Raw genomic sequence first — 26,261 nt, 5'->3', positions numbered from 1 at the left:
CTTGATCTTTAACTAGTTTGTTCATTTATACCGCATCCAGTAATTGGTTGACTAGACATTCTGCTGTCACTAGAAAACTGAATTTACACTACACAAATAAAAAAAACTTTCTTACTTCCATAATAGGTAGGCCTGATGACAAGTTTTACAGTCACACAAAAGACATACCTACTAGCTTTTGGCTGCAGTTTGTTTGGTCCTTTTTGAATGGATGGACTAACAAACTTTGAAGAATCATAAAACTATTTTTAAAGTATTGTACTTAAAGTTTATCAATATTTTGTTTAAATCTATACTGATATTATAAATGCGAAAATAAGTCTGTCTGTCTTACTTTCATGCCTTAAACCACTGAACCGATTTGGATGAGATTGAGTCTCGGGAAAGGACATGGGATAGTTTTCAACCCACTTTTTGAAACAGGGACGCGCACGATAAAGTTTTTCTGTGACAGACAAAATTCCACGCGGGCGAAGCCGCGGGCGGAAAGCTAGTATTTTAATAATTCTTAACTCATATCCATAACTAAGTATTATAACTTAGTTTTCGTTCTTCTTTTACCAGAAAAAGGATCGTGGGATCCACCTTGTATCTGTAAATAAATAATCTCTCAGTTGCAGCTCTTCTTTTTTGCGGTTTAGTAAAAACTAATGTAGGTACTATTATTTGATAAACAGGAAGTAAGGATGGAATAACAACAACGGTATTATAAATACAACCTAGTTTATTCATTAGCCCACCAACATATATAAGAAATGCATTCAAATTACTGTATTTAGATTACTAAATTATAAAACTGTGCAAACTCGGTAAATGTGAGATGGTAAAATGGCAACACCAGCCGAGTTCGCGGGCAGTTGCGCAGACACGCTCGCTACATTCACTCACAGATCTTTCATGGAAAGTTTCACATCACAACACTACAGCTCGGACTTCTTGGCGTTGCCCTTTCTGTCCCAGCCGTTGAGTTCGCTGCTGGCGTTCTCAGCGACGTACTTCAGGAAGTCTTCCAAAGCGCGTCCGCCCTGTAATGCAAAAACGAATAACATTAATATAATCTTACAAAAACATTGTATCCTAAATTGATATTGTGCTGTGTATTATCTCTGAATAAATAATCAGGACTGGTCAAACTTCAACTGCAAGAAATACACTTGTTGAGACTGAAGAGTAAGCATTCAGAATGTAGCATAAAGTTTCAGCAATCTCTACTTTAACTTTCTAGAGATAGCAAACGGGACAATCATTGTTGTGCTCAACACTGAAGCATTCGTCCATAGCGAGATTCGAATCCACAACAGCTGGCGTTGTAGTCTGTGAATTAGGTCAGATGGCTACCAGAATAAATACAAACAAGTACACATACAAACAAACTGCGTTCGGTGCGTTTCTATGAAGATAACCTACTCATTTGTATTTACTCTGTGGCTACCTTAGATTCGTAACATTCAGGTCAGATGCTGCATTGTTTGTTATCCAAATCGCTTGGAGGTTGTGATGTGATCTAAAATCAGCTAATGAAATAAATACTCACGTTGTATCTGACAGGTTTCTTGGAGCTGTCCTTAGGTTTCCAGAAGATGGTCGGGAATCCGGACACGTCAAACTGCGACTTGGGCCAGTCGTTGGCGGTGGCGTCGATCTTGATGATGTCCACTTCCTCGTTCTTCAGCTGTTGGCCAATGAATTTAATTATTAGTTTGTTTCAGAAGTATTTGGACCGAAATAAGATGATGAAAGGAATAGTTTTCTGCATTGTTTGCTTTCCCAAGTTATCTAAAAATGTTAACCACATTTAAAAATTTAATTTTCTCAATTTATCATCATCATCCCCTATTATGGAATAAATGTAAGAACCTGTAGTTACTTAATGTCGAAAATAACGGCAGAAGAAGAGAGTGTGGTATGAAAGGCTGAATTTAACCAATAAATATAGTCAATTGAGTACACAAAGATTTATCTTTGGTAATATTCACGTTTGTATTCCCTTTTAGGCTGGTTTTAGAATAGAATTTCAAAATCGTGTCTCTTGAACACATTAGCGAAACAAGTGGGTTTCAAATACGCGTCACGACACGAGTGCATTATAAAAGAATAATAATGATGTCAGTCAACTACTCCATCGTGGTTTAATTATAGTGCTTTTTTAAATCGTGGCTTAATTCTAATTAAAAAAGAAAATGACCTAATTATTGACTCTCCAAGCCGTTAAGTCAAGTTAGGACAAGTCATAATTTATTATCGTGTGCCATCTTACCTTGTCTCCAAGCTCCTCCCACACCGGCGCCAGCTTCTGACAATGTCCGCACCATGGCGCGTAGAACTCGACCAGCGCGTCACGACCGCTGTCGGTCACCAGCTCCTTGAAGTTCTTGCCAACAGCCACCTTCACCGGCCCGTCGTTGCTCTCGGGAACTGCTTCGGATTTCACGAATGGCTCTAGCTTGCCGTCGACCAAGTCCTTGGTGAAAGCCAGGAGGTTTTCGATGCTGGAAATGAGAAGGTGTCTAGGTTAGTCGAATGCTTAATGTAATCTCATGTAAGTGAACTACCTGTTCTTATGAATAAGGATTCTTAAGCCGAAACTGGAACAGATATGTCAAGTGTATGAATCGAGAAAGAGACGCGTCACCATCTTCTGCTTTATAGGGTTCCGTGTTTTGTTTTAATCTAAGGTGAGTACAGTATAATAGAACGGACACTTGAAGAGCTATTGGGTGAGCAATCAAACATCAGATCTGCGAGATGGAAAGTGATGTGAAGTAAAGGGCGTATGATTGCAGTTGAAAATAGTAAAATATCTTACATGATGTATGCTTTATTTATCCAGTTTGGTGGAGCGCAGTTTTAAGTTAAAAACAACCAAACATGATAACTTTCTTTTTCTTAGTATCGTTAGTTAAGCTTCACTACTCGATAACCATCCATGAAATAACAAACCTACTTGTTAAAAATTATCAATTTTTACGCTAAAGTCAGTTCATGTTTAAAAATAATGGAGAAAAGCGAAAGGTTATCATTGTTCCCAGGTGCGATAAGTAATTTCTGAGGCAAATGAATTATACAAGCGCTGTGTGAAAACAATAGTTGGCGGGCCGATAAGCTATAATGTGTTTTTGAATGTTAAACAGCAGGAAAACTACTCATGAAGTGATTAATTTCAGAAAGCTACTATTTCATGGTCTGTTATATTTGCAAATCTTATTAGGGATTGAGCAAAGATATTTATTTATACGTGAATATTTGGCTACACACACATTGTGATAGCGCGAATCTTTGGGTTAACGCGATGTGTACCGCCCAGGGTTAACTAACGCCAAAGGTAGAAGTTAGCCAATAGCATTCGAAATTCTTATAGTTTTCATATCAGTGTAAAAAAATTCAGAAACGAAGTCATAATAACTAATCCACACCTGACTTGTGACTGACCTGACCTGACTCGGTGAATCAGCTGTTGCTGAGATCAGTGAGTAACCAAATGGCACCACTTTACAGGGCAACAATATTCTTAAGAGAGTCTCACTTTCTTGATTAAGGACCACGATGGAGTCACAAAAAGGCTGGTTTTAGAATCACGCTTATCGTCGGCGCTGGTAGCCGAAATTTATGAGGCTCGGTTTCCACCAAAGCCGAAAGGGAAAGATGATTTCCGAACCGAAGCTCAGCGGAGACGTTATGTGGAAATAACAAAATCTGATTGCTTATTCAAACACATCTCCTTTCCTCTCCGCTTTAGTATAAACCGGTGGGGTTACTCCGAAAAACGTTATCCGAAGTTTCGAATGTTACCATCCCTCTCACGCAAAGCGAGATGCCAGCATGAGCGACTGTGACAGATAGAGACGAAACTGCGTAAACAGCGTTTCGGAGCAGACCTGCTGCGGGCCTTCTAAGGGCCCTCGCCCACGGCGACTTTTTGTAGCGATGCAGTCACGCTGCTGTAGCGTGTTGGCATCACCTACGTAGTGCTTTGCAAATGCGACTAACGCGCGTTAGTAGCGATGCTGTCAAAAAGTCGCCATGGGCGAGGGCCCTAAAACAAAATAACGTTTACAACGTTACCTGAACTCGGCGCTCATGACGAACTTGTTGCCATCGGCGTCCTTTCCGGCCACGACGGGCTTGTCGGCCTTCGCGAAGTCGATGCCGTATTCGTTGAGCTCGTGAGTGAAGTCGTCCTTGTCGCTCACGGCGAAGTTCACCTCGGACATCTCCTTGGCAACCTGGATTGATACGAAAAGGTACATAGAATATGTTGTCTCCATACTTTCGACATAGTGGAAAGATTCCAAAGTAAAGCACTAAGAACCATGATCAGTATACCCCAACGTATTAGCAACAAATACATGTATCTTGACCTAAGCATAAACACTGTTCGTGAGGAAATAGTACAGGCAAGCCTCAAATACCAGGAAAAACTAGCACCTCATGCAAACGAACTCGCACAGGCCTTGAGTGGAGAAGGTGAACTACAATACAATCGACTGAAAAGACAAGGCATTCCCAGTCTCGCCCAAAGAATTGTAGACTGTCAGGAAGAGGGTTTGCTGGAAAGTTAAGCAATTGATTGGCTCTCAAAGACAACATGAAACTCAGGACATGTAGATCCAGCCAAACAAGTGGCTTATTGTTCTCGAATAGATTGCCATAGAAAATACATAAAAAAAAGTCTCCATATAACGCGACCCTCTCTAATTTACCATAATTATGATGAACAGTTGAATGCAAAAATCAGTCAAAAGTGGTTTTGACTAAGGGTTATTAAACAGTACTGTACCGTTATTCGAAGCCTTTATAATGAGAGTAGTGTCTGTCTTTTCCTGTTTGAGTACTAGTTTTGACGTATAATCTGCCCACGTGACTTCCGCTCCGGTCCCCCACCGCCTAAGCGCGCCTCAATTAGCGACACTAGCGCCACCAACGGTAGCTCGAAACTAGGTTTCGATATTCTCGCCATTGGTGTTTTAGTTCCCGTTCGAGACGGTCGTAGAATTAGCTCCGCTAGTTCGCGACCCATCTCACAGGTACTAGTCGTGACGTGATTCAGGTAAAATATTACCATCATAATGTAAGTACTTCTAAATTATTAAGTACTGGCTGAAAACTTATAAAAGTTACTGTGATTACTTATTTCGCAGTGTAATTTATTTTTACAACGGTGTTACCGTTCGGAGGTAGATTGCATTCAATCTAACTCAGTTTAATTTTAAATAATTATCTTTCTTCTCTAGTAATACTTTTACCTAACGGTATTCCGTTAGACGTGTTTTAAAAGTAACATTACTTTTTAGCAATGTTTGTTTCTAACGGTTTTTCGTTAGATATGTTTTAAGCTAACTTTTCTTCTTCTTAGCAATGTTCGTACCTGACGGCGTGTTCCGTTAGATGTGTTTTAAAACTAACATTCCTTTTTAGCAATGTTTGTGCCTAACGGTTTTCGTTAGATGTGTTTTAAAACTAATATTCCTTTTTAGCAATGTTCATTCCTAACGGTATAACACTCCTTTTTAGCTGTGTTTGTTCCTAAGGGTTTTCCGTTAGATGTCTTTATTTTCAAAAGGAAAGAGGAAATATTATGTCCACGTGCAGAAGAGGAGCAAGAGTTGGCGTAGAGGTCAAATCAAAGGATGGTGTGGTGTAATGTGATAGTCGCAAAATGTGATTGCTTGCTACAATAAGCTGTAAGTACCAACTTACCAATACCATTTCAGACATACGAATTCCATCGGACGGATTGTGTTGATTTATAAATCAACAAAATAAATAAACGGTAAACTACCTTTATCAATATGCATCCAGGGAAAGTATGAAAACTTCCACTAGGTAGGGTAGCGTACAGACGTACCTATTCTACCGCCATTATGGAAGTCTAACGCATGGCTTATAACCCAAGAGTGAAGTGTGCAGTTTGTCCTATTAGGATACGGTACGTAGGTATAATAATACCTTTGTGGTTTTCTTAAACTATGATTTCAGGAAAACGCTATGCTGTTACTGTGTAGATAAACAGTGAGTCTGTGTAATAAACGGTGAAGGATGAACATCGTCTATTCAGCCTGATACGCAGTTTATTTGATGCTAGCGGCGTCTGGAAAATTTTTCGGCAGCAATACGATCGCAACTCTGCTCCGCAGATCGATCTGAGATTTCGCCTTATGCTAAATACCTACAGTGGAAAACTCAAACTGGCTACTCGGCAAGCTAGATGGCAGTGTAACCAAAACGCAGCAGCATAATCCTGTAGCGAGGGTAAGTTCTCTTGGAGCAAACAGGGAAAAACCAGGAGCCAGAACCTTTTCTCCCTCATCCCACCGGGATAGGAGAAAACTCAAACACTCAAGGAGTCTCATATTGAGCCAGGCAACGCCGCTCATTTTTATTTACGTCGAGAGGTCTTAGTAAGGCATTGGTCCAAACCCTCTTGTTATCCCTCATCCCACTGGGATAGGAGATTACCCAAAGAGAATCGGACTCAAATCATTACATTTTGAGCCGAGCAACCTCGCTCATTTTTATTTACGTCGAGAGGTTTTAGGGCATCGCTCTAAACTCTCCTGTTATCCCTCATCCCACTGGGATAGGAGATTACCCAAAGAGAACCGGACTCAAATCATTACATTTCGAGCCGAGCAACCTCGCTCATTTTTATTTACGTCGAGAGGTTTTAGGGCATCGCTCTAAACTCTCATGTTATCCCTCATCCCACTGGGATAGGAGATTACCCAAAGAGAACCGGACTCAAATCACTACATTTCGAGCCGAGCAACCTCGCTCATTTTTATTTACGTCGAGAGATCTTAGGGCATCGCTCTAAACTCTCATGTTATCCCTCATCCCTCTGGGATAGGAGATTACCCAAGGAGAATCGGACTCAAATCATTACATTTCGAGCCAAGCAACCTCGCTCGTTTGTATTTGCGGTTCAAAGACATGAGGGCATCGTCCTAAATCCTCATAATTTTTGAAGAGTTATAGAACCCAAACGCCTTATTCCACGGCAAACGAAAATAAGTAAAGTTGCCGAGTAGACATGAGGGCTTCGCCCTAAATCCACATAACTATAAAAGGGTCTGAAATTCTATTTAGCACGGCAAAATTAAAGTAATGTTGCCGGGAGGACATAAGGGCATCGCCCCAAATCCTCATAATTTTCAAGGGTTATGGAACCCTAATTAAAATGCTTTATTTCATGACAAAAGTAAGCTATTTAAGACCTGCCATGGGTAAAAGGTGGAGACAGAGATCATGAGATTACGCAAAAATTACTCGATTCGTGTCAGTTTGGCTTATTTCATTACTGCCGAGATGATACAAGGGCATCGCCTTAAACCTTCAGAATCTTGAAGGATGTTAATTAATCGGGGCCGCAGCTATGCGCCCTGAATTTTTGGTACCGAACAGTTAACGCCTGGAGAAATTAAATAAACTTAAGCCTTTATGCAGCCTCTGCATAGTAAAGTTACAATACAACTATTGACCTGATAGTCTTTTAAATAAGGTATACATTCATAGACGCTTGGCGGGTACCACAAAGTACTGAATACTAAAATAAGTATTTGTCTGCTATACATACCTATAGTACACCGACAGACTCATGCAAATGTTCTGACGGCAATTGATTCGCACAGAAAGAGTCGCGACATTCGCGCCCTTACCTATTGGACGACTTCATTCTGGGGTAACTCAGGACCCATCCTTGCTTCGGGGTCAGATATAACCCATGCCCCTATTGTAATAAAAGCACACAAGTCTGGATAATAAACACAATGAAGTCGGTCCTTACCTATATAAAATAAATAAACAAAATAATAACAGTCTTACAAACTAGTAACAGTAAAAGGTGAACTCCATAAATACAAAATGGCCTAACCGAGTCTCGGTTACCAAAAACATACAGATCAAGTCACGTAACGTTACAAATCCTAAAGCATTGGCTCTTCTCATGTTATAACACTACAATTCATGATTTGCGTGAGGCAAAGAGCATTTTAACCGCCAACTTGAGGCGCTCATGGCACCCAATACCAAATACTTATGATCCACAATAACCAAAAGTATAAAGCTTATCTGAGCTTAAAACAAATTGGGCACGCTGCATGGTAACTCATTTCGCAATTGAATTTCACTGTACAACGAAAACAGTGACTTTAGTAAACCGTACTTACTAAATTTAATATATTATATTAAACCGCGTAGGTTTACATACTACAATTTGTTATTTTCTCATTTATACAAGCCATTACATTCGTTGGAGAAAAGATTGCATACCAAAAGTCACACAAGTCTTCAGTCTCTTAACTGAACTTTCCGTGTGCCCTATTATAGTGTCAATGACTACGTCTTGTCTACTTAATTTAAGTAAATAAATATAATTTATTATTAATGTCATATGACACCATGTCATTTATTGTTAATTCGACCTTTTGTGCACCTCTGTGGTTCAATAAAAATTGTCGTATGAATATGAACGGCTTTTACGAGGAGTTAAAGGGAATAAATCAAAACCTTCAGTCCAAGAAAGTAATTTAACTCTGATTTTTCCAATTATCACTGTGACCTTAGGGTCACACAGAAGTACATAAACATGGTTGGAATTAATTTTGGATAATGTGCCGCACTCTTAAGCTCTTTGCTTGGGGCCGAAAGTCCTTCGCCTACCTTCATAGTACAATTTACAAAATTCGTATTTGATGTGAATTAAATCCATCAATTATTATACTGTAACGAAGGTAGTCACAAGCAAAATGTTGTGGCACACACAACTGTTTACGAGTTAACTTGTTTTAAGTACAACAGCCTCGTGAAATATTCTAATACCTACCCGACTCGCTAGGTCAATAAAGTAATTTGTCTCTGCTGACTATAGTCACAAAAATTAGTACTTACCTACCTACTGGCAACTTAGGTATGTACACTTCAATGAATCATGAGTGACATTGGCGATGATATAAAACTTAGTGTTACACAAACATCATTACATAAATATTTTTACATTGTGCAAATGAGCGATCGTCCAACGGCATTCAGGGTGATGAAAATAAATCATTCGAAATTAAATCCGATGCCCACCCTAAGGGCCTTGATGAAACCTGATAAGGTTTAGATCGGCTACGAAACTATCATTTAATTCTAGCTGTGCTTGCGACTTCGTTTGCATAACTTTTCCCGCTTTCGCAACATTCTTATTGATGCTCCACTACTATTGGTGGTAGAATGATGTTATTATGATTTTATACATAGAATTCGTGGTTAAAGGACTCCAACACAAAGATAGTTTTTGTGTTGATGCAAACAAACTCTTGTTCAGCCCTATAACATTATTATCATAATTGTAATTACAATAATACATAATTTCATATTAAGATTGCTCTGAATTAAGCTGGTTGACTAACCGTCAATAAACTGATCTAGCTGACAAGTTATCACTGTTAGCCCTAAAGATAATGGTCGCACAGTCTTACCACAGCACCGACGTTTGTAAACCGCAAAGTTTACTAAGTTTGTACTAGGAAAGTCTGTATTATTATAAATTTTATCAATTCCGACTCAAACTTCGCTATTCCTAGCGAACAGCGATAACGCGGAATACTCAGCCAATACAAAAGTATCGTACCTATACATAGCCGGCTAGCTATTGTCACCTATTCATTACACCGTCCACCTAGGCTACGGTCCTGTAAAGGTTTATAAATATTAAAATCTGAGCTGATACCTAAATGTGGGAAATGTTGGAGATCATCAAACGCCCGCTATCGGCAAGCGACCTTAACTGTACCAGTGAATATTCTTATCCATACCTAATAATTATTCACTCCTACCGAAGCTTATTAAATTCATCCAACGGTCTGATACTGTGAGTGAGGGTGGACGTAGCTTTTGCGCCTTTTACATGACGTAAAGTAACCGATAGTTCATTATTACATAGTTGTTAATAAACGATGCATTAGACGTGAATTTACGGAGATGCAGATGCAGGTTGCGTTCTGTAAAATATTATAATGTACCTACACACAGTACATTACCACTCAGTAGACAGATAAGCTAAAGTTCTAACTAATTCATAACATTTCTCACTGATCAATGTCTTATTCTTCAATTGATCACATTGGCGATTACACAGCGCCACCAGGAGATAATAGACACGTCTCTCATTATAAAGGCTTCGAATAACGGTACAGTACTGTTTAATAGCGACGTTTTACCTGAAAATAAAACGTTTATTAAACATACTTACCTTATTCGAAGCCTACTTTTTAAATCTACCTGGTGTCATAAAACACAATGGCGAGAATATCGAAACCTAGTTTCGAGCTACCGTTGGTGGCGCTAGTGTCGCTAATTGAGGCGCGCTTAGGCGGTGGGGGACCGGAGCGGAAGTCACGTGGGCAGATTATACGTCAAAACTAGTACTCAAACAGGAAAAGACAGACACTACTCTCATTATAAAGGCTTCGAATAAGGTAAGTATGTTTAATAAACGTTTTATTTTCAGGTAAAACGTCGCTATTATTATAACCACTCGCCTGATTTTTGTAGTCAGAAGTGGTTTTAACCAGATACGAGTTTTGACTGTAACATAATATCTAATGAATAACAAATAAGCCCTTCCCCAATAGTTCCCGTCGGATATCATAAAATATAAATGCCGTAGGCCAGGGGATGGTGAACCAATGGTAAGCAATAAAATAAATTAGATACGCTCTCGACCGAAGTCATGTCAACGTTCTTCTACTGTTGTAATAATCTGAATAGTCATGTTTTAGCACGATAATCCATAAATGTTTGCCATCCCTGTCGTAAGCGGACACAAATCTACATCCTGTAAACATCAGGAATAATTATATCGACGCGGCAACTGAGTTAAAACACAGAAAACAAATGCCTAATAATAAAAAGTTACCAAATAACGGACGTAACTTCTATATGTACTATCGGGGACTCTTCCGCCTGACCACTTTGTAGAAATTTTAGCGTAAGCGCATCGCTCCGGTCACGTGCTCACCCCGTCTCTAATTGGTTACGCATTTTACTATATTTTTACTACGACCAATAAGAGACAATCAGGGCTTAGGTTGCAATACGAAATACCATTGTGCACTTTATTGTCATACGGTTAAGGTTTAAAACGAAATGTTTCTTTTTCTTCAATCTTTCTTAGTTTTAGGCTGAGTTGCACCACCTAACTTTGACCGTAACTATAACAGTAACCGGTGCTTTTTGTATGGATTTTGACAGATTTTTGACGTTTGTCAAAGTTAAAGTAAGATGGTGCAACTCAGCCTTAGAATTTTAATAATAGAATTTGGTTACAAACAAATAGATAATGTATTTTTTTAATATTGTGTTTTTATACGAGGTCTGTCTGCTTTTTCCTTTGGCGAACTGTCGACATATTCTCGGCTTTGTTTTTTTGTGAAGTTTTGTGATCAATAACCGATTGATTTTGTTTTGTGTTAACCCGTGCTATTACATTGGACTGTTTGATTGCCTTTTTATTGACCTCCGCGCGATTACTGAACCATGCCTCTCAAAATAATTCTTAATTCTTATACAGGGTGACTTTTGTATCAGTATCCAAATTTTTTCCTGACATTAGGTATCGTTTATAGATGACATTTTTAATAAAAAATAGGTAGGTCAAATTTTAACATCAACTATTTTTTTCCTAACCAATTAATCACGTAGTGTGGTTACCGCGCTTAGCGCGTAAACATTTTGCGGGAGAGCTGGTCGAGCGGAGAGCTGGCAACGTGTGGCAACGCTCGACCGGCCGGCCTGGCCGCGCGCGCGGCGCTTCAATCAGTCGCCCGCGCAACCCATTACGAGACGCGCGTATCGCTGCGCGCGCCGATCGTTCCGTCGCGTCGTGCGGTCAACGTAACGATGTATTCGCGATTGCAGCGCGAGTGTTATGAAATGATTCGGTGCTACATTTTAAGTGGAGAGAGTTTGAACCGGGCCCAGAGGAATACCTCGACTTCGTAACCAAGGACTAAACCCAACAGTGCCAAACCGGTGAACGATTTTAGCGGCAAACTGAAGAGAGATCCGCGAGCAAGTAGGTAAGTGCCTACACGAGACGCGAAGTGCGAAATGACACTGTAGTTTTAAATAAACTCAAAGACAATGTACAAAAGCGTGCAAGTCTGTCTGGAGAAAAATGGTATGCACTTTGGGCAATTATTAAAATAACTACTCATAATTTGTTAGTTTGTTGTTAGGTTAGGTAGGTTTGGTAAGCAATCTCAATTATTGCACATGAAAATAACGATAAATACCCCCGAATAGGTACACAATAAAAGTAGTGTTACCGCTCTCGGTGATTTTATTTTCTTTTTGATAGCGTAATTATTGTCGTAGGTATTTAATTTTTCTACCATAAATTAGTAAGTCTGTTTAATTAAAACTAATTACCACTTTGAAATCTTTTACATTTTGACGGTCCTAAGCCCGTGAAAGTATGAAGGGAAAATCGACAACTTATAAATCGTATCGCAATGAATGAAATGCGGCGCGGGCAGGCGCGTACGTGTGTGCGTGCGTAAGCGAGTGAGCCGTGACCACGGTGTAAGTGTTTTTTCAGACTGTTTCTGGGTGCTTTATTTTGACATTTTTGTACTGGACGATACAAAAATAAAAAATACGTGTTTTGTCTTTCGCTTCATAGATTATTATATTAAAATTTGGATACTGATACAAAAGTCACCCTGTATTTACTTACGAACTTATCTACAAGAAACATTAACTGTTTAAGTATTATTTAGTTTGAAGTTTAATTGTTATTGATTTAAGACCTTGTGTAAAGACACTTAATGTGCAATAAAAAACTGTATTTGAAATAAAACTAACTTAATATTATAATATTTACGATAACCAATTACCTGGACTGGATCATTGCTACCTAGTGCAATATTTGTATTAAATTGTAATAACGTAGTTAGATAAGTGTTTCTTTAAAACGGAAAACAAAAGTTGCTAATGTATTAAAAATAAATAGAAACCTATTATAGGTTTTTATTTACATTCAAGGATTTTTAAGAAAGTTATTATGAAGTTATCTTACAATAATTGTTTTTAAGCCACAAATATTCCTTAACTCTTTACTAATTAATTCAATAACATAATATTGTTTATAAATTATAAGTTCCGAATAAATTAAATACCTATTAAATAAGTAAAATTCGAAAGTAACTAACTGTATGATTTTGTATTTCTCGCCTTAACTAGCTAAACTAATATCACGAGATTTACACTCTTAATCTTAATTATCAACAATAATTATAGAAAGGGCTACTTTTTTCTCAGGAAATTGCACAGTTACCTCGGAATGTGCGATACCAATTTTGTGACCCGAGCGGGCAATCGCTAGTTCAAATTTTACACGAAGCCCCATATAATATTTTGTAGCGATTCTTTATTGGGTTTCAAATTGACTAAAATGCGACGTTGCCAAACGAGCGCTACGGATGCGGGTAATAAGCAATACTCAATCCTAAACGCTTTACATAGAGCTTGGTTTGCAAGGGTAAACATCTACAGTGGTGCGCCGACGCTGCTTAGACCCGAAACATGAATGAACGGGGGCGGAGCATAATCGAGCGTGTGTGTGCAAACAATTTAGGCCCTTAAGGTGTCAAGGCGTCCGAGTCCCCGATAGTACCTACTCGTTTATTGCTTCCTTAATGTAGGGTAAATAGATACTTCGTGTAGAGTTTAAAAACATCAAAATCCTGTAGTATAGTATATTAAATGAATATTATACACTACAATCCGATCAGTACATATGCGTAGTAACTTTAAAAAACCCACGCATTAAGCCCAATAAATTTTCTCGTCTAATATAATTATATTAGGCAATAATTTATTTACTGGGTAAAACTATTAAATGTTTACTACCTCTTGCAGCTATCTAATTAATTACATAATTAGTTTGGTTAAACCCACCCTATTCCCTAATCAGAAGGGCGGTTTTAGGAGTATATTAATAATAAATTCCTTACGAAAACAGGATGCTTGATACAGATACAGTCTAGCTACTATATTCGGGTTTGTTATCTTAACTCATGGGAGTCAAGAGCCGATAAAACTTTAGATAATTGTTTAAAAACACTTGCTTTTAAATTGGCATGATATAATAAGATTAAATTCAGCAGTCACTGCAATATGGAAAGGGAAAATATATTTCTTATCAAAGTATTTGCGATAGTAGAATGGGAAAATGTTTTGATAAACTAAAATATGTCATGGTTACGAAAACTAACATAAAAAACATCAAGCTCAGTAGAATCGAGTTAAATTGAAAATATTACAAAACATGGTAGTAAAACTTGGAAATTAAATTTGACAATAATCATAAAAAACTTAGAGATCTTCATAAAACGGTAATTCTATTGAGATATCATTTTAAATTAGCATGTCTAAGATTATATCGATCTAAGACGATACATTTATCATCTGGAATCGATATAACCCCACGACAAAATTTCGTGTCGCGCACCCTTTTACGGTTGATCTACGTGGGACACTATTTAAGTTGTGAGCCTAACTATGAAAACAAAGTAGTTTATTATTAAAATGGTATTGGTTGTCTTTCATGATTCATGTACTTTTTAATGTGTCCGAAACACTTTTCATAGCATTTTTTCCACTCGGCTTGAGGCACCTCCAAAGCATGGTTTTTGACCGCACCGACAGTTGCTTTTGGCTACATAAATCGCTGTTCACGCATTTAATTTTAATATATGGGTACCAAAAGAAGTGTTTAGATTCCAAGCAAGAATTTTGTAGCGTTGGACCTGTTTATTTCATATTTTGAGTGTTCAAATAGTCAGTTGTTTGACGAGACGTGTAAAAGCTCACATTTTCGTCACGAAGGGCGATTCGACTATGCTGGTCAATTTACCTTATTAAACTGAAGACTTTTGGAAGAAAAGTGGCTGTTTACTATTAAGAATTAACCATTCTAAATTTCTCTAGTGACGCTTCTATCATAATAATCGGATATTTCGGAAAAATAGGCGACCGTAAGTTTTAAAGTGTTCCGAGCGCATGGGACTTTTGTTGGCATTGGTTCATCTTAAAACACCTCCATAGTCGATAGTTGTTTATTTTCAGTATCATTATGCATAGGACCTTAATTCGTCAACTGTCACAATTTAAAAAACGGCTTTTAAAGCTTGTTAAACGTATTTATCAAACATTTCCAAGGACTAAACGACACAAGCGTCCTATTGAGCGTTTGAAAAAATTTGTGACATCCAGCGAGAAAAAAACGTATTAACCATAATATGGTCATACAATATTTTATTACTGCTAGTGGAATTAATGCCTAGGATTATCTCAATCCTATGATATATCACATGACGAGGTTTCTCTTCCATTTTTTTGACAACATCAATGTTTTCCGCCACTATTTGTCATTTTGGACGACTTTCGCAAAGTTCACTGGTTAGCCAATGACATACAATATTATATTTCTTAAACTATCATTTTACAATGGTAAAGGACAGATCTTAATCACCAAAATAGTAATTTAGCTGACCGCTTCAGTTTTGTATTGATTAACCACGTCGAAAGTCATAATAAATCTTCGCGCGAAAATTTCCGCAAGTCAATTCCATGTTTTTGTAGTCAAGATAATTTTCAATTCAATGTTAATAATACAAAACGTGCTCAAATGATAAAAAGTTTTGAATAAGGTTGTAGTCAAAAATGTCAAACTTTTCATTAAAAGTATCAGATGTTGTCTAACAACACGTTATGTTGTCGAGGCTCACAACTTAAATAGTGCCCTAGTAGTAAGGGAGCTCATGACCAAAAAGTATTTTTGACGTACTTTAAAAAGTACATACTATTTTAACGTACCTTGAGCACACGGTTCCTCCAGTAGTTGGTGCCCTTGGGGTTCTTGACATAGTCCACATCGTAGTAGGCCACGACCAGAGGGTTTCCGAAGTCCTGGATGTTGTCCTTCTGACGCACACCGACCAGACCGTGGCTGTTGGATTACAATCTTTTAAGGTCTGTGCTTTTATTGGGCATAGGAGGAAAAATTAAATTTCTCTCGAAAGATAGATAAACATAGTTTTGTATGCAAAACGATTATACGCTTACGGTCTTATTCATAATCATTTTTCACATTTTATCAAATGCTTATTAGAGGTTTATAAAACGTTTGATAAAAATTGTTATTCATAATCGTCATTTAGCGCTAAAATCCTCTTATAACTGTGTGATAAGTTATCGAGAGCTCGGGCCTTGTTTAAAGCTCTAATAAACCTATTTTAACCTAACTTTTATAAATGTCATTTCATATGAATGTCACTTCGTTGGTTTATTTATTCAAAATATCCTTGCTGTGATCCTTGCTTGTGAAAATGAATGCTATAAATGCAATTGTGCATTTAGCCAATAATGCCGACCCAGCGCGACGTAGAAAGCTCTACCGCCAACGAAGCAACCCATTCGATTTGCGGGACCTAAATTTTAAAATAAAATATAGGTTCAATAAGGACACAGTGCGCACCATCATAGATTTGGTGGAAGATGATCTGGTTCAGAGCGCTAGAGGTGGTGGCACGTGTCCTGAACTGCAAGTTTTAGTGGCCATAAGATGTTGGGGACGTCGTGAGGTAAGCACAAAAAAGTGTTTTATTTTATCCCTTTGTCGTGGCTGCTATAATTATTTTCATACATTTTCAGGTACAAGATGATGCTGGTGACCTCCATGGCCTAAGTCAGCCGACAGTGAGCCGGATATGCGCCAGAGTCGCGCATGCAATCGCGAATAAGGCAAATTCCTTCATCAAAATGCCTATCACTATAGGAGAGCAGGAAAGAATTAGTGCCAAATTTAGAGCAATTAAAAATTTTCCTGGGGTGATAGGAGCCATAGATTGCACCCACATTAAAATTAAAAAAACCGGAGGTGACATGGCCCAGTACTATATTAATAGAAAAGGCTATTATTCCCTGAATGTTCAGGTAAAATATATTTTGATTTTATACAGTTTACAACAGAGAAAGATTTGTTTTAATAATGTCTATAATTTTTACTTTGTATGATCTAAATTTTAGCAACATTCAACACTATATTATTGGATGGATTACCTACAGGATACTGTTTTTTTTATTTTAGGTTGTCTGTGATGCTGACCTCAAAATAATGGATATAGTGGCTAGATGGCGAGGCAGTACACATGACAGTCGAATTTTTATGGAGAGCAATATAAAACAACGATTTGAGGATAGGCAGTTTAGAGGACGCCTTATTGGCGATTCGGGCTACCCTCTTCTGCCATATCTATTTACACCTATTTTAAGGCCTAGTCGTCCAGAAGAAGAAGCATACAATAATGCTCACATCTCAACTAGGAACACTGTTGAAAGGTGTTTTGGGGTGTGGAAGCAGCGGTTCCAATGCCTACTCCATGGCTTACCAGTAAGCCTCCAAAATGGAAAAGCTGTGATCATAGCATTGGCTGTATTACATAATATAGCCATTGATATGAATGACACATTGTTAGGTAAATGTTATCAATTTGACTGTACATAAGGAATACAAATCTTTATGACAAAATGTTGACAAATTCATAATATTTTTCAGAACAACATATGGAGCAGGTCCCTGTAACTCCGCAACTTTCGACGGAGAACAGTGTTCACGACAACCGACCTTCATTGTTGAGGCGTAGGTCGCAGTTGATACTACAAAATTTTATAAATCAACATTTTTGAATGGTACTAAAATACATTTTGATAAATTCCAACGATTTACTTTTATGTAATGTCATTTGAGTTCATGAAAATGTTGTATTTTAATTTTTCAGATACTGTTCCTGGCATCTTAATGAAAATAAAAAGAATATTTGATTGAAAAATACCTGTATTTCAATTTTCAGTCCAATTTGTTACTATCACAAAAACAAAACCTGTAGTTCTCTTTAAAAAAGCAATTATTCTGCAAAAATTCAAAACAAATTACTTTATATCACTAATTTAAGTACAATTAGTTTCAACAAACTTACTTATTAAAAATCACAGTTCAATTCTTTAAAACAAAGAAATTGCTTAAGTATAAACGTTTCTATTCGGAGGTTATCAACCTTCTACATTTAAAACAAAATAACCATAATTTACACTATTATTATAAAGGCGAATGTTTGTGACTAGGCATATGTGTATTTACTTTATATCACTAATTTAAGTACAATTATTAAACTTACTTACTAAAAATCACAGTTCAATTCTTATAAACAAATAAATTGCTAAAACAGATAGATTATATAGTCTCGAATAACATATAGGCTTCTTTTTATCCTGGAAAAATGCACAGATCCTGTAGGTTACAGAAATAGTAGTCTACGCAGGCGGAGTCGTGGGCAACAGCTAGTTAATAGTAATCTCAAACTCTTATTAAGTTATGACTAGTAAACATATTCATAGCCGTCTAAATATATTGCAGAAACACAATCAAAATGCGGATTGGAACTGCATAAAATACAAATTAAAAACAAACAGAAGTAAGGGAGGAACTAACTTATTATTTAGAATCTGTTAGTACTTGAAAAACTTTAACATCAAAAGACTTATTATTCTTTATTAATGTGAGTGTAATATTTAAGTTTTTCCTGTAATAATTGATGCTCAAGATCCAAGTTTCTCCCTTTCTTCCGTTCGTTTTCCATTTGAACTTCATGCAGTTCAATCCGGCATTTTGATTCTGTTTCTGCAATTTCGGAAATCCTAACTTTGCTTAAATCAATTAAGCCTTCTTTGTTTAACAGTTTCCTTTTTTTTTTGATTGCTGGTGCTTTAAAATTAGGTTTTGCTTTATTTTCTTTTGCCTCTACTTTTTTATTTTCTTTATCTTCCAATATGCCTCTAGTAGTACAAGCATGTGTATCTTCTATTTCTTCATCAAGTACCACCAATTCATATTGGATTTCTTCATTATTTATCAATTCCTGATCTTGCGTATTTTGAGTTGATTCCTCCTCTTGAATGTTAATTAATTCACTTTTATTTGAGTCCGAGTCAAATCTGTTACAGTAGTACACATTTAATAAGGCGCGTCGTGAATCTTCGGCCACGCAGACAAGGACAAAATTTTTCCGATTATGTTCCCCGTCGCACTTGCGCAAGCCCCGCCCATTTCATAATTACACTGCAGGCCAATTGTAACGGAATTACGGGGAATAAAATATTTATCTTTTTGCCAAAAAAAGTTAAATAGAGTATTTAAATAAATAAATAGACTTCTTAAAAAACAAATTATAAATACACTTGTGGTACCCGTCGTTGTTCCCGATTTCCATAACACAAGTGCTTTTGCTACATACTTTGGGATCGATCGGAGCAATGTACGCGTCTAATATGTATTTATTTATTTACTAGCTTTTGCCCGCGGTTTCACCCGCGTGAGATTTAGTTTGTCATAGATCGTCATAAATTATAGCCTATATTATGTTATAAACAATAATACTGTAAAGTTTCATCAAAATCCGTTCAGTAGTTTTTGCGTGAAAGAGTAACAGACATCCAAACTTTCTCAAATTTTATAATATTAGTAGGATTATTTTTGTGGGATGTATTTAATCCATAATTTAGAAATGTTAATATTTGCATAAATAAATATTTGAATTTCCGAATGTGAGAAGAGTGAATGCTGAATCTATGAATGAATTGTGAATGTGTAGATGTATGGAGATTGGAGGCTCACAAAAATAAAACACTTTTTTTTGCCACTAAGTGTACTTTTGTCTGCAACGCGTCTACGCACTCTAGAATATGGCGGCTGACTAACAGTGTCACAGCGCGCGCAAACTTGACGCGGCGACGGACCAATACCGGCACAGGAAGAAGACGCGCCGTGCGTGGAGTATCCCGATTGGTCAATAGCATTTCCCGCGTTACTTAAATTCGTCTTCTGCGCAGGTACATCGGTGAGCCTTATTAATTGTGTACTACTGTAACATCGACTACAAATTCATTGGGCAACCAAGATGCTATATCATCAGCCCTATCGTCAGGCACTGATAATGGTGGACCACCGCCAGTTTTAATTTGAGCCTGCCTAGCAATGGTCTTGTCTTTCTTCGCACTGATTTTTATGAGGCTCCATTGCGATTTTAACTGGGTAATGGAGCGGTTCATACCAGCGCACATTGAATTAAACCTGAAAAAGAAATGACAGGATTTTGAATTACAGGTAAAGGCAAAATTTTATATTGAAGGCAGAAATCAAAAGATGTACCAACGTTGTTTGTAAATCAGCCCAAGCCGCAACCTTCCGTTTATTCGTGTTAGTGTCTGTATTTTTATTTTCGATTGCATTTACTCTTTCTTTCACCAACTCTTTCAGCAAATACTGAAAAGCAAACACTAGGCGTCAAACATAAATAAAACCATGCTACAAAAATTAGTAGGCACTTTATCAGGCTAAAAATAAGTACTACCTTATCTTCCTCCAACCAGTTTTCTGATCGTTGCCTTTTAGGCGGTCTGTTCTCCTTCGTCATGGACATAATTAGTATCCGATGTAACTAGCCGGGTCGTCGTAAGAGCTTATTGCAGAGTACAGGGTAAGAGGTACAGAATCCAGAACATACAATCCCAAGTTTTATAAAAGTTTGATAAAACTTGGGAGTTGATCGAAAAAACCGAAAACTTTATTAAATTTTCGTGCCAAATGTCAATGTCAGTAAGTAAAACGTCACAGCTGCCAATTTTTTGTTTTTTTTTTCTGCGATTTGTCTATGATTTTACATGGTCCATCAAGTTAAATCACCAAAAAAGCTGTTTTCGTTCATTCTTTTTGTATAGTCTGTGGAAAGAAAATATTAAACTCTGTTTTAGCTATCAAAGGTTTATAAACGATTATGAATAACGTTTTTTATCAGAGGTTTATAAGAGTGTTTTAAGCCTATCAAACGTTTTAGCTAATGTAGGTTTTAAACCTATATTAGCATTTTATTATGAATAAGACCGTTATTCTACCAGTTAACCAAACTAAAATTAAGTAGATTTTAACTGCAACTTTTTATTAGTGAAAATTTTTTTCATTTAACCTATGTTCGTAAAGTTGAAGCACTTCCGATGATATTGGCATAGCAAATATCCAATCTATGATAGCAACATAGTTTATTGTGTCGTAAAATGTACGTACACTTAAGAGCGAGAAGTTAACTTTACGACGGTTTCGCCTTTATGATCCTATGACACGTTTGATTTACATACGGCCGAATACTGAAACACTACTCAAATCTGTCACTCAGCTAACGGGCTCCTAAATTTAAGTATCCTTCAATTTTAAATGGTATTCTCAAACGCCACTCAACGGATTTGAAGCCGTGATCAGCTAAGCAGCTCTCAAATGTTTACCTACTGGCAACATTTACCAAAAAAAGTATGTTTTCATTTACACAAATGATAACTTTACGTTTTTTATCCATTACACGCAGCATCGTTTGGTTATGTATTGTCTTTTATGGAAATATACTCAATCAACTTAACATAGAACAGTTTATTTTTAGTTTATCTCGTTTTATCATATGAAAAAATTAATGCTTGCATTTTTATTTAATTAAAAAAATAATTTTAAAGGTGATAGGTACTTTTTATTGTTGAAATCTATTAAGTGGCGATCGTGGACCGAAACGTAACCACAATTGACATTTATCATTTGACAGAGTATCAAATTGACAAATCAACAACTCTTGGAAATGCTAACTATGCGATATGCGATGTCCACATATTCCTCAGAAATAGGCATGTTTATGTAAAGCGATTTCATAGCAGCTATTTTGGTTGTTACTTTGTGCACTAGTACGATGGACAGTTGGCTGTTCGATGTGGAAGATATCACATAATACACGTTCATAACTTCCCGTTGCGTAGAACAGTAGGGTTATAATAAGTATTTGGTCCACTGGTTGTATGGCATTTGATGAGGGGTTTCAAAGAGCTTCCAAATTATGAATCCAGAAACAACACCGTTTCTTTAGAGACGCGGAACCTCGCTCGGAATTGCATGTCATTATAATAATATTTTTCAATAGCGTTCAGCCTTATTGCGTTCCTGCGATTAGATCTAGGTATTTCCTCGAGGCTCGAAAGAAATGATAACGATGACACACATTATTTACCACTATTTAGGTCGTTTTAGGTATAACAATAGGATTTAAGATACCGCGCAAGCACTCTCAAATTTAACAGCTGCTTAAGACGATTTGACAGTTGTTTGAGTAATGCTTAGCGTTGAATGGCGTTTCAGTATGCGAAAATTCATTTAAGTGGCGTTTGAGTGCAACTTAATTTGAGAGGTGCTTAAAAATTGAGAACTGCTCAGATATTGTTTTGAGTATGCGAAATGTAAGTTTAGGAGCTGCTTAACTATTTGAGAAGCCGTCAAATATTTAAATGGCGTTTCAGTATTCGGCCGATAGTTATTTCAAATTCATTATCGTGAGAAGTGAATAAAGTACGCCATTCACAAATAGTCTACATAACATGGCTCTATGCGAAAATATTATTAGATTCAATCAAATATGAAGCTGAATTACCTAGATACAATCACAGGAAATATACCATTTACAGTGTCTCACTACATAATTTCGCGATGGCATATATTGATATCACATCGCTGCACGATAAACTAGACATTGTTGTCATACTACATATACCTAAAGCAATTTTTATGGAAATAGATATTGCTTTGTACGTTATAGACTTATAGTGGTGACAATGTTATTTATTACGACTTCAAAAAGTAAATCATGCATCATGTTGTTAATCAAATAATACTCCTTGTTACTTGATGAATCTGCTTAAAATGTCGTACAGTCGACTGCACATCAAAGTACACATTTTTGTAGCAAAAGCGCACCTATTTCAACTATATTAGACACTACAGTTTTTAGTTTTTTGTAGCTTGATGTAGCACTGCTGTACCTACAAGAAATGTATGGTAGTGTATTAGAAAGTGGACTTACAAGTGCTCCTTGATGAAGGCCTTGAGGGAGTAGGTCTCGGGCTCACCCTTGTACACGACGAACGAGTCTTCGAATTTGTTCTGGAGGCGTTTCGGCCTGAACAGGACTACGTTATCCCTGCAGGCAAAGATAAATACTTATTAGTGACGAATATTCTCGTAGGCATACGCGCAAACGTCAGTTTATCCATGAGCCTTGAGACAGCTTGGGAAGAATGTGAGTTTGATTCCCAAAACGTAAAAGTGAGACAGACAATTTGAATAAATGTATAATGTAATTCAATACATAATATTATTCCGTTTTTTTTCAGTGTTATTTTAATATCTTTGTGAGTAGCCAAGTATTAGAAGTTAATTAGTCGTAAAATGTATGTATACATCCTGTAATGCGTAAAGGAAACGTATAATATGTGTGAAACTGTAGAAATCGCTAAATAAGCAAGCAGTTTCTATTAATTGGGCATGCAATTTCCGTTACAAATGATTTTTAAATTTGAAGTCTGAACCAGTGTGCAATGTTTGCAGTACTTTATGATTACTCATGGTTCTCTTATTCTAATTTGCCACAATCACACTTATTTCAAAGGTAATAAAGTCTATTAATTAGCAAGTACATGAGTTTGGCTTGTTGGCATGCACATTAATGTAGCTATTACGCTGGTTATGTCAGAACTTCAAGCTGATAACAACAAATATGCCTAGTTCGTTATTTCAGTGATAATGGTCATAAAAATAAAATATTTATGAAGAATTTTAAGGCCTCACTTTATACCATTTGTGTGTGAAAAATATTTGGTAAATTAGATAATGTTATGTTACCTGCAAAACATCTAAAACATAAGATTTCAAAAGTGTTTGAATAATATTATCAAATATTTTATCTTTTGATTGATAAAGATAACAATCTAAGAATATTATCACAGCTGATACCTTTTGAGAACTTTTTAAATCACACTTAGTTTATTACAGGAAAAATATAAGTTTTCATACTGAAAAGGCAAAGTATAATTTAAAATTATTATTTTTCCTTAGGTAACATTTTATAATTTTATTACTATTTATTATTACTTAGCAACACATAAATTATTGACTATATTTTTTACAGAGACAAAAGAGTAAAAGTGACTTTGGTAACCAGGCAAATATTTGCCATAAATATGTATAATTATTTCACAATAAAAGTGAACATTTTCTTTGTCATTTAAATGATCTTAAGTGGAGAAGCAACTGAACAAATATTTAATGTGCCCCAGTTGTCTGAAGCATAAAAATGAAATTGAACAGTTGTAATTTCAGCTACTTAATAATTTCATTATTTGAGTTGGTTTGGGGTTTAGCAATTACAAATTACTAATCTGCTTATCAATGAAGTTAACTGAAATTTTAATTGGGAATGATGCTAAGTTGGTTTTTTCTGTATTTGTAAATATTATGCTGCCTTTAAAGTTGTTATAAAATAGAAGGTTTATAACATTTCTTTCCAAAAGTAAAACTAAAGATTTTTTCTAACTTGTAAAGAGATGACAAAGCCCAAGTGCATTTTCTTCTCTTGAACTAAAAATAGCGAGCTTTATAAATAGAAAGAGTTAAAACAAAGGCAGCCAAAGAGCTGAATTTAAAGGAATGTAAAATTAATTTGAGTCTTACTTGTAGCCACTCTTTTGAAGCACTTCCTTGGCAGTTGAGTGTCCGAAGACAACTTCCTCACGCAGCTTGTCAGCAGTCTTCAGGAACTCTCCCTTGAGGTCGGTCTCCTTCTCAAAGAAGCCGACGACAACAACATCGTCCTTCTTCAAGAATGCTTCATAGTCAGCCACAGAGAGCAGGTCCTTGGAGCTGGGTCCAACCTGGGCTCTCATATACTTCACAATACCACCTAAAGATAAAAAAAAATTTAGTTCATGGAAATTCTAATTTGAATAATCAGAATGAGGATAATGATTCTAAATTGAGGTAGTAGGAAAAAAATATCAGTTTACTATGACTTAAAATGTAACCATTGCAAGCTTATAATAAAGTAAAAACGGGTGTTGTGGCTTACCTGACTCTCTAGGTCCATTGTATTCCTGCGAAAGCTCTCCTTTCCTAAAGATCTTCAGAGTGGGGTATCCTGACACAGAGAACTGTTCGCACGTGCTCTTGCCGCCTTCCGTGCAGTCTACCTTAGCCAGGGCGACCGGGGTGTCATCGTTCTTGAGAATGCCGGCCGCTACGGCGTATTCCGGCTTCAGTCTTTTACAATGGCCGCACCTATAAACCCAAATCAATTCAACTTAGAGCGCCGCTCGTGACACGTTAACACTTGTAACTATAGTCATCCTCAGGAGTCAATGACTTACCATGGTGCGTAAAACATGACTAGGGCAGTATCATGTTGAGATATCACACTAGAAAAGTCTGAATCTGTAAGATCTAACACATCTTCTTCAGCGGCCCTACATAAATAAATTACACCTAAAAGTAAAACTATTTTGAGTGAACCCAACATTTTGTATACGTCCGTCTCTTGACGAAGATGCGGGCGAAATTCCTAGCCGTCGTTCAACTATGCTACGAGAAATGGTCAAATGGAAGAAAGGACAAGGACCGGAAAAATACACGTATGATGCCGCAAAATGACATTTGCCGGCACAGCGTTGGCCGTTTCTGATTGGCCCGTCGATGATACGTTCAGAAGTCGTGACACCATTAAAATTTTAATTTATTACATTTTATTTTAATAATAATTAGCTTCTATTTTTGCTAATATTTCGTGATAAACGCATGTGACATGTGACAAGAAAGAAATAGAATCAGTTTTAGAGAAAATAAACAAACTTTTGCAAAAACTACTAGTTGCGAAAAAAATATAGTAGTTATTCTAGTTTTTTTATATGGCAAGTATTAGGGGCTGCCAGTTTTTACTTTTTCCCAAAATTTACGGGTAAACATGTAAAGTTGTGGCGGATATTTTAAATTGCGGTGAATAGATTTTGCGGTTAGATGTTTGGACATTTACGTTTTGATAATATTTTACTCAAAAAAGTTAAGCCGTTTCGCGGAAAAACTTGTATCGAAACATTTTGTCTCCAAATATTATTTGAAGTAGCCCAAAAAATGTATATTATCTTATATTCTTATAGTGTTTTATCGAAAAAGTTTATTTTAAGTTACATTCAAATGTTTTAAAAATCTCAGCTCAATTAAATAACAATTTTAACAAACTACATACTTTAGGGACTTTGTTAGCTTGTTGTTCGGGTAAAAGTGCCTCAGAGCTGGCAACCCTCAA

The 26,261-nt window shown here is 36.7% G+C and overlaps 2 protein-coding genes across 2 annotated transcripts; one reads left to right on the top strand and one right to left on the bottom strand.

The window, feature by feature from the left end:
* Positions 1–706: 706 nt before the first annotated feature.
* Positions 707–25,574, bottom strand: LOC135074037 (protein disulfide-isomerase A3). Its single transcript, XM_063968347.1, has 9 exons — positions 25,330–25,574; positions 25,032–25,240; positions 24,638–24,866; positions 22,992–23,108; positions 15,865–15,997; positions 4,063–4,223; positions 2,258–2,489; positions 1,535–1,672; positions 707–1,025 (listed from the first exon to the last, which is right to left on the bottom strand). Exons 1-9 carry the CDS (start codon positions 25,476–25,478, stop codon positions 921–923), a joined length of 1,473 nt encoding a protein of 490 aa, XP_063824417.1. The 5' UTR covers positions 25,479–25,574; the 3' UTR covers positions 707–920.
* LOC135074070 (putative nuclease HARBI1) lies at positions 16,115–17,879 on the top strand. Its single transcript, XM_063968380.1, has 5 exons — positions 16,115–16,631; positions 16,702–16,983; positions 17,138–17,525; positions 17,606–17,739; positions 17,829–17,879. Exons 1-4 carry the CDS (start codon positions 16,377–16,379, stop codon positions 17,734–17,736), a joined length of 1,056 nt encoding a protein of 351 aa, XP_063824450.1. The 5' UTR covers positions 16,115–16,376; the 3' UTR covers positions 17,737–17,739; positions 17,829–17,879.
* Positions 25,575–26,261: the final 687 nt, after the last annotated feature.

The sequence above is a fragment of the Ostrinia nubilalis genome, chromosome 1 (genome assembly GCF_963855985.1).
Source record: "Ostrinia nubilalis chromosome 1, ilOstNubi1.1, whole genome shotgun sequence".
Taxonomy (NCBI): Eukaryota; Metazoa; Arthropoda; class Insecta; order Lepidoptera; family Crambidae; genus Ostrinia; species Ostrinia nubilalis.
The sequence above is the reverse complement of the archived record's forward strand: the minus strand, read 5'-3'. Positions and strand labels throughout refer to the sequence as shown.

Excerpts from the sequence above, each read along its gene's own strand:
- LOC135074070 (XM_063968380.1), top strand. The coding sequence starts at position 16,377 with ATGAATGCTATAAATGCAATTGTGCATTTAGCCAATAATGCCGACCCA. Across the intron at positions 16,632-16,701 it reads GATGTTGGGGACGTCGTGAG|GTACAAGATGATGCTGGTGA; the intron begins GTAAGCACAAAA and ends ATACATTTTCAG. Across the intron at positions 16,984-17,137 it reads ATTATTCCCTGAATGTTCAG|GTTGTCTGTGATGCTGACCT; the intron begins GTAAAATATATT and ends TTTTTATTTTAG.
- LOC135074037 (XM_063968347.1), bottom strand. The coding sequence starts at position 25,478 with ATGTTGGGTTCACTCAAAATAGTTTTACTTTTAGGTGTAATTTATTTA. Across the intron at positions 24,867-25,031 it reads CAATGGACCTAGAGAGTCAG|GTGGTATTGTGAAGTATATG; the intron begins GTAAGCCACAAC and ends TTTTATCTTTAG. Across the intron at positions 23,109-24,637 it reads CTTCAAAAGAGTGGCTACAA|GGATAACGTAGTCCTGTTCA; the intron begins GTAAGACTCAAA and ends CTTTGCCTGCAG.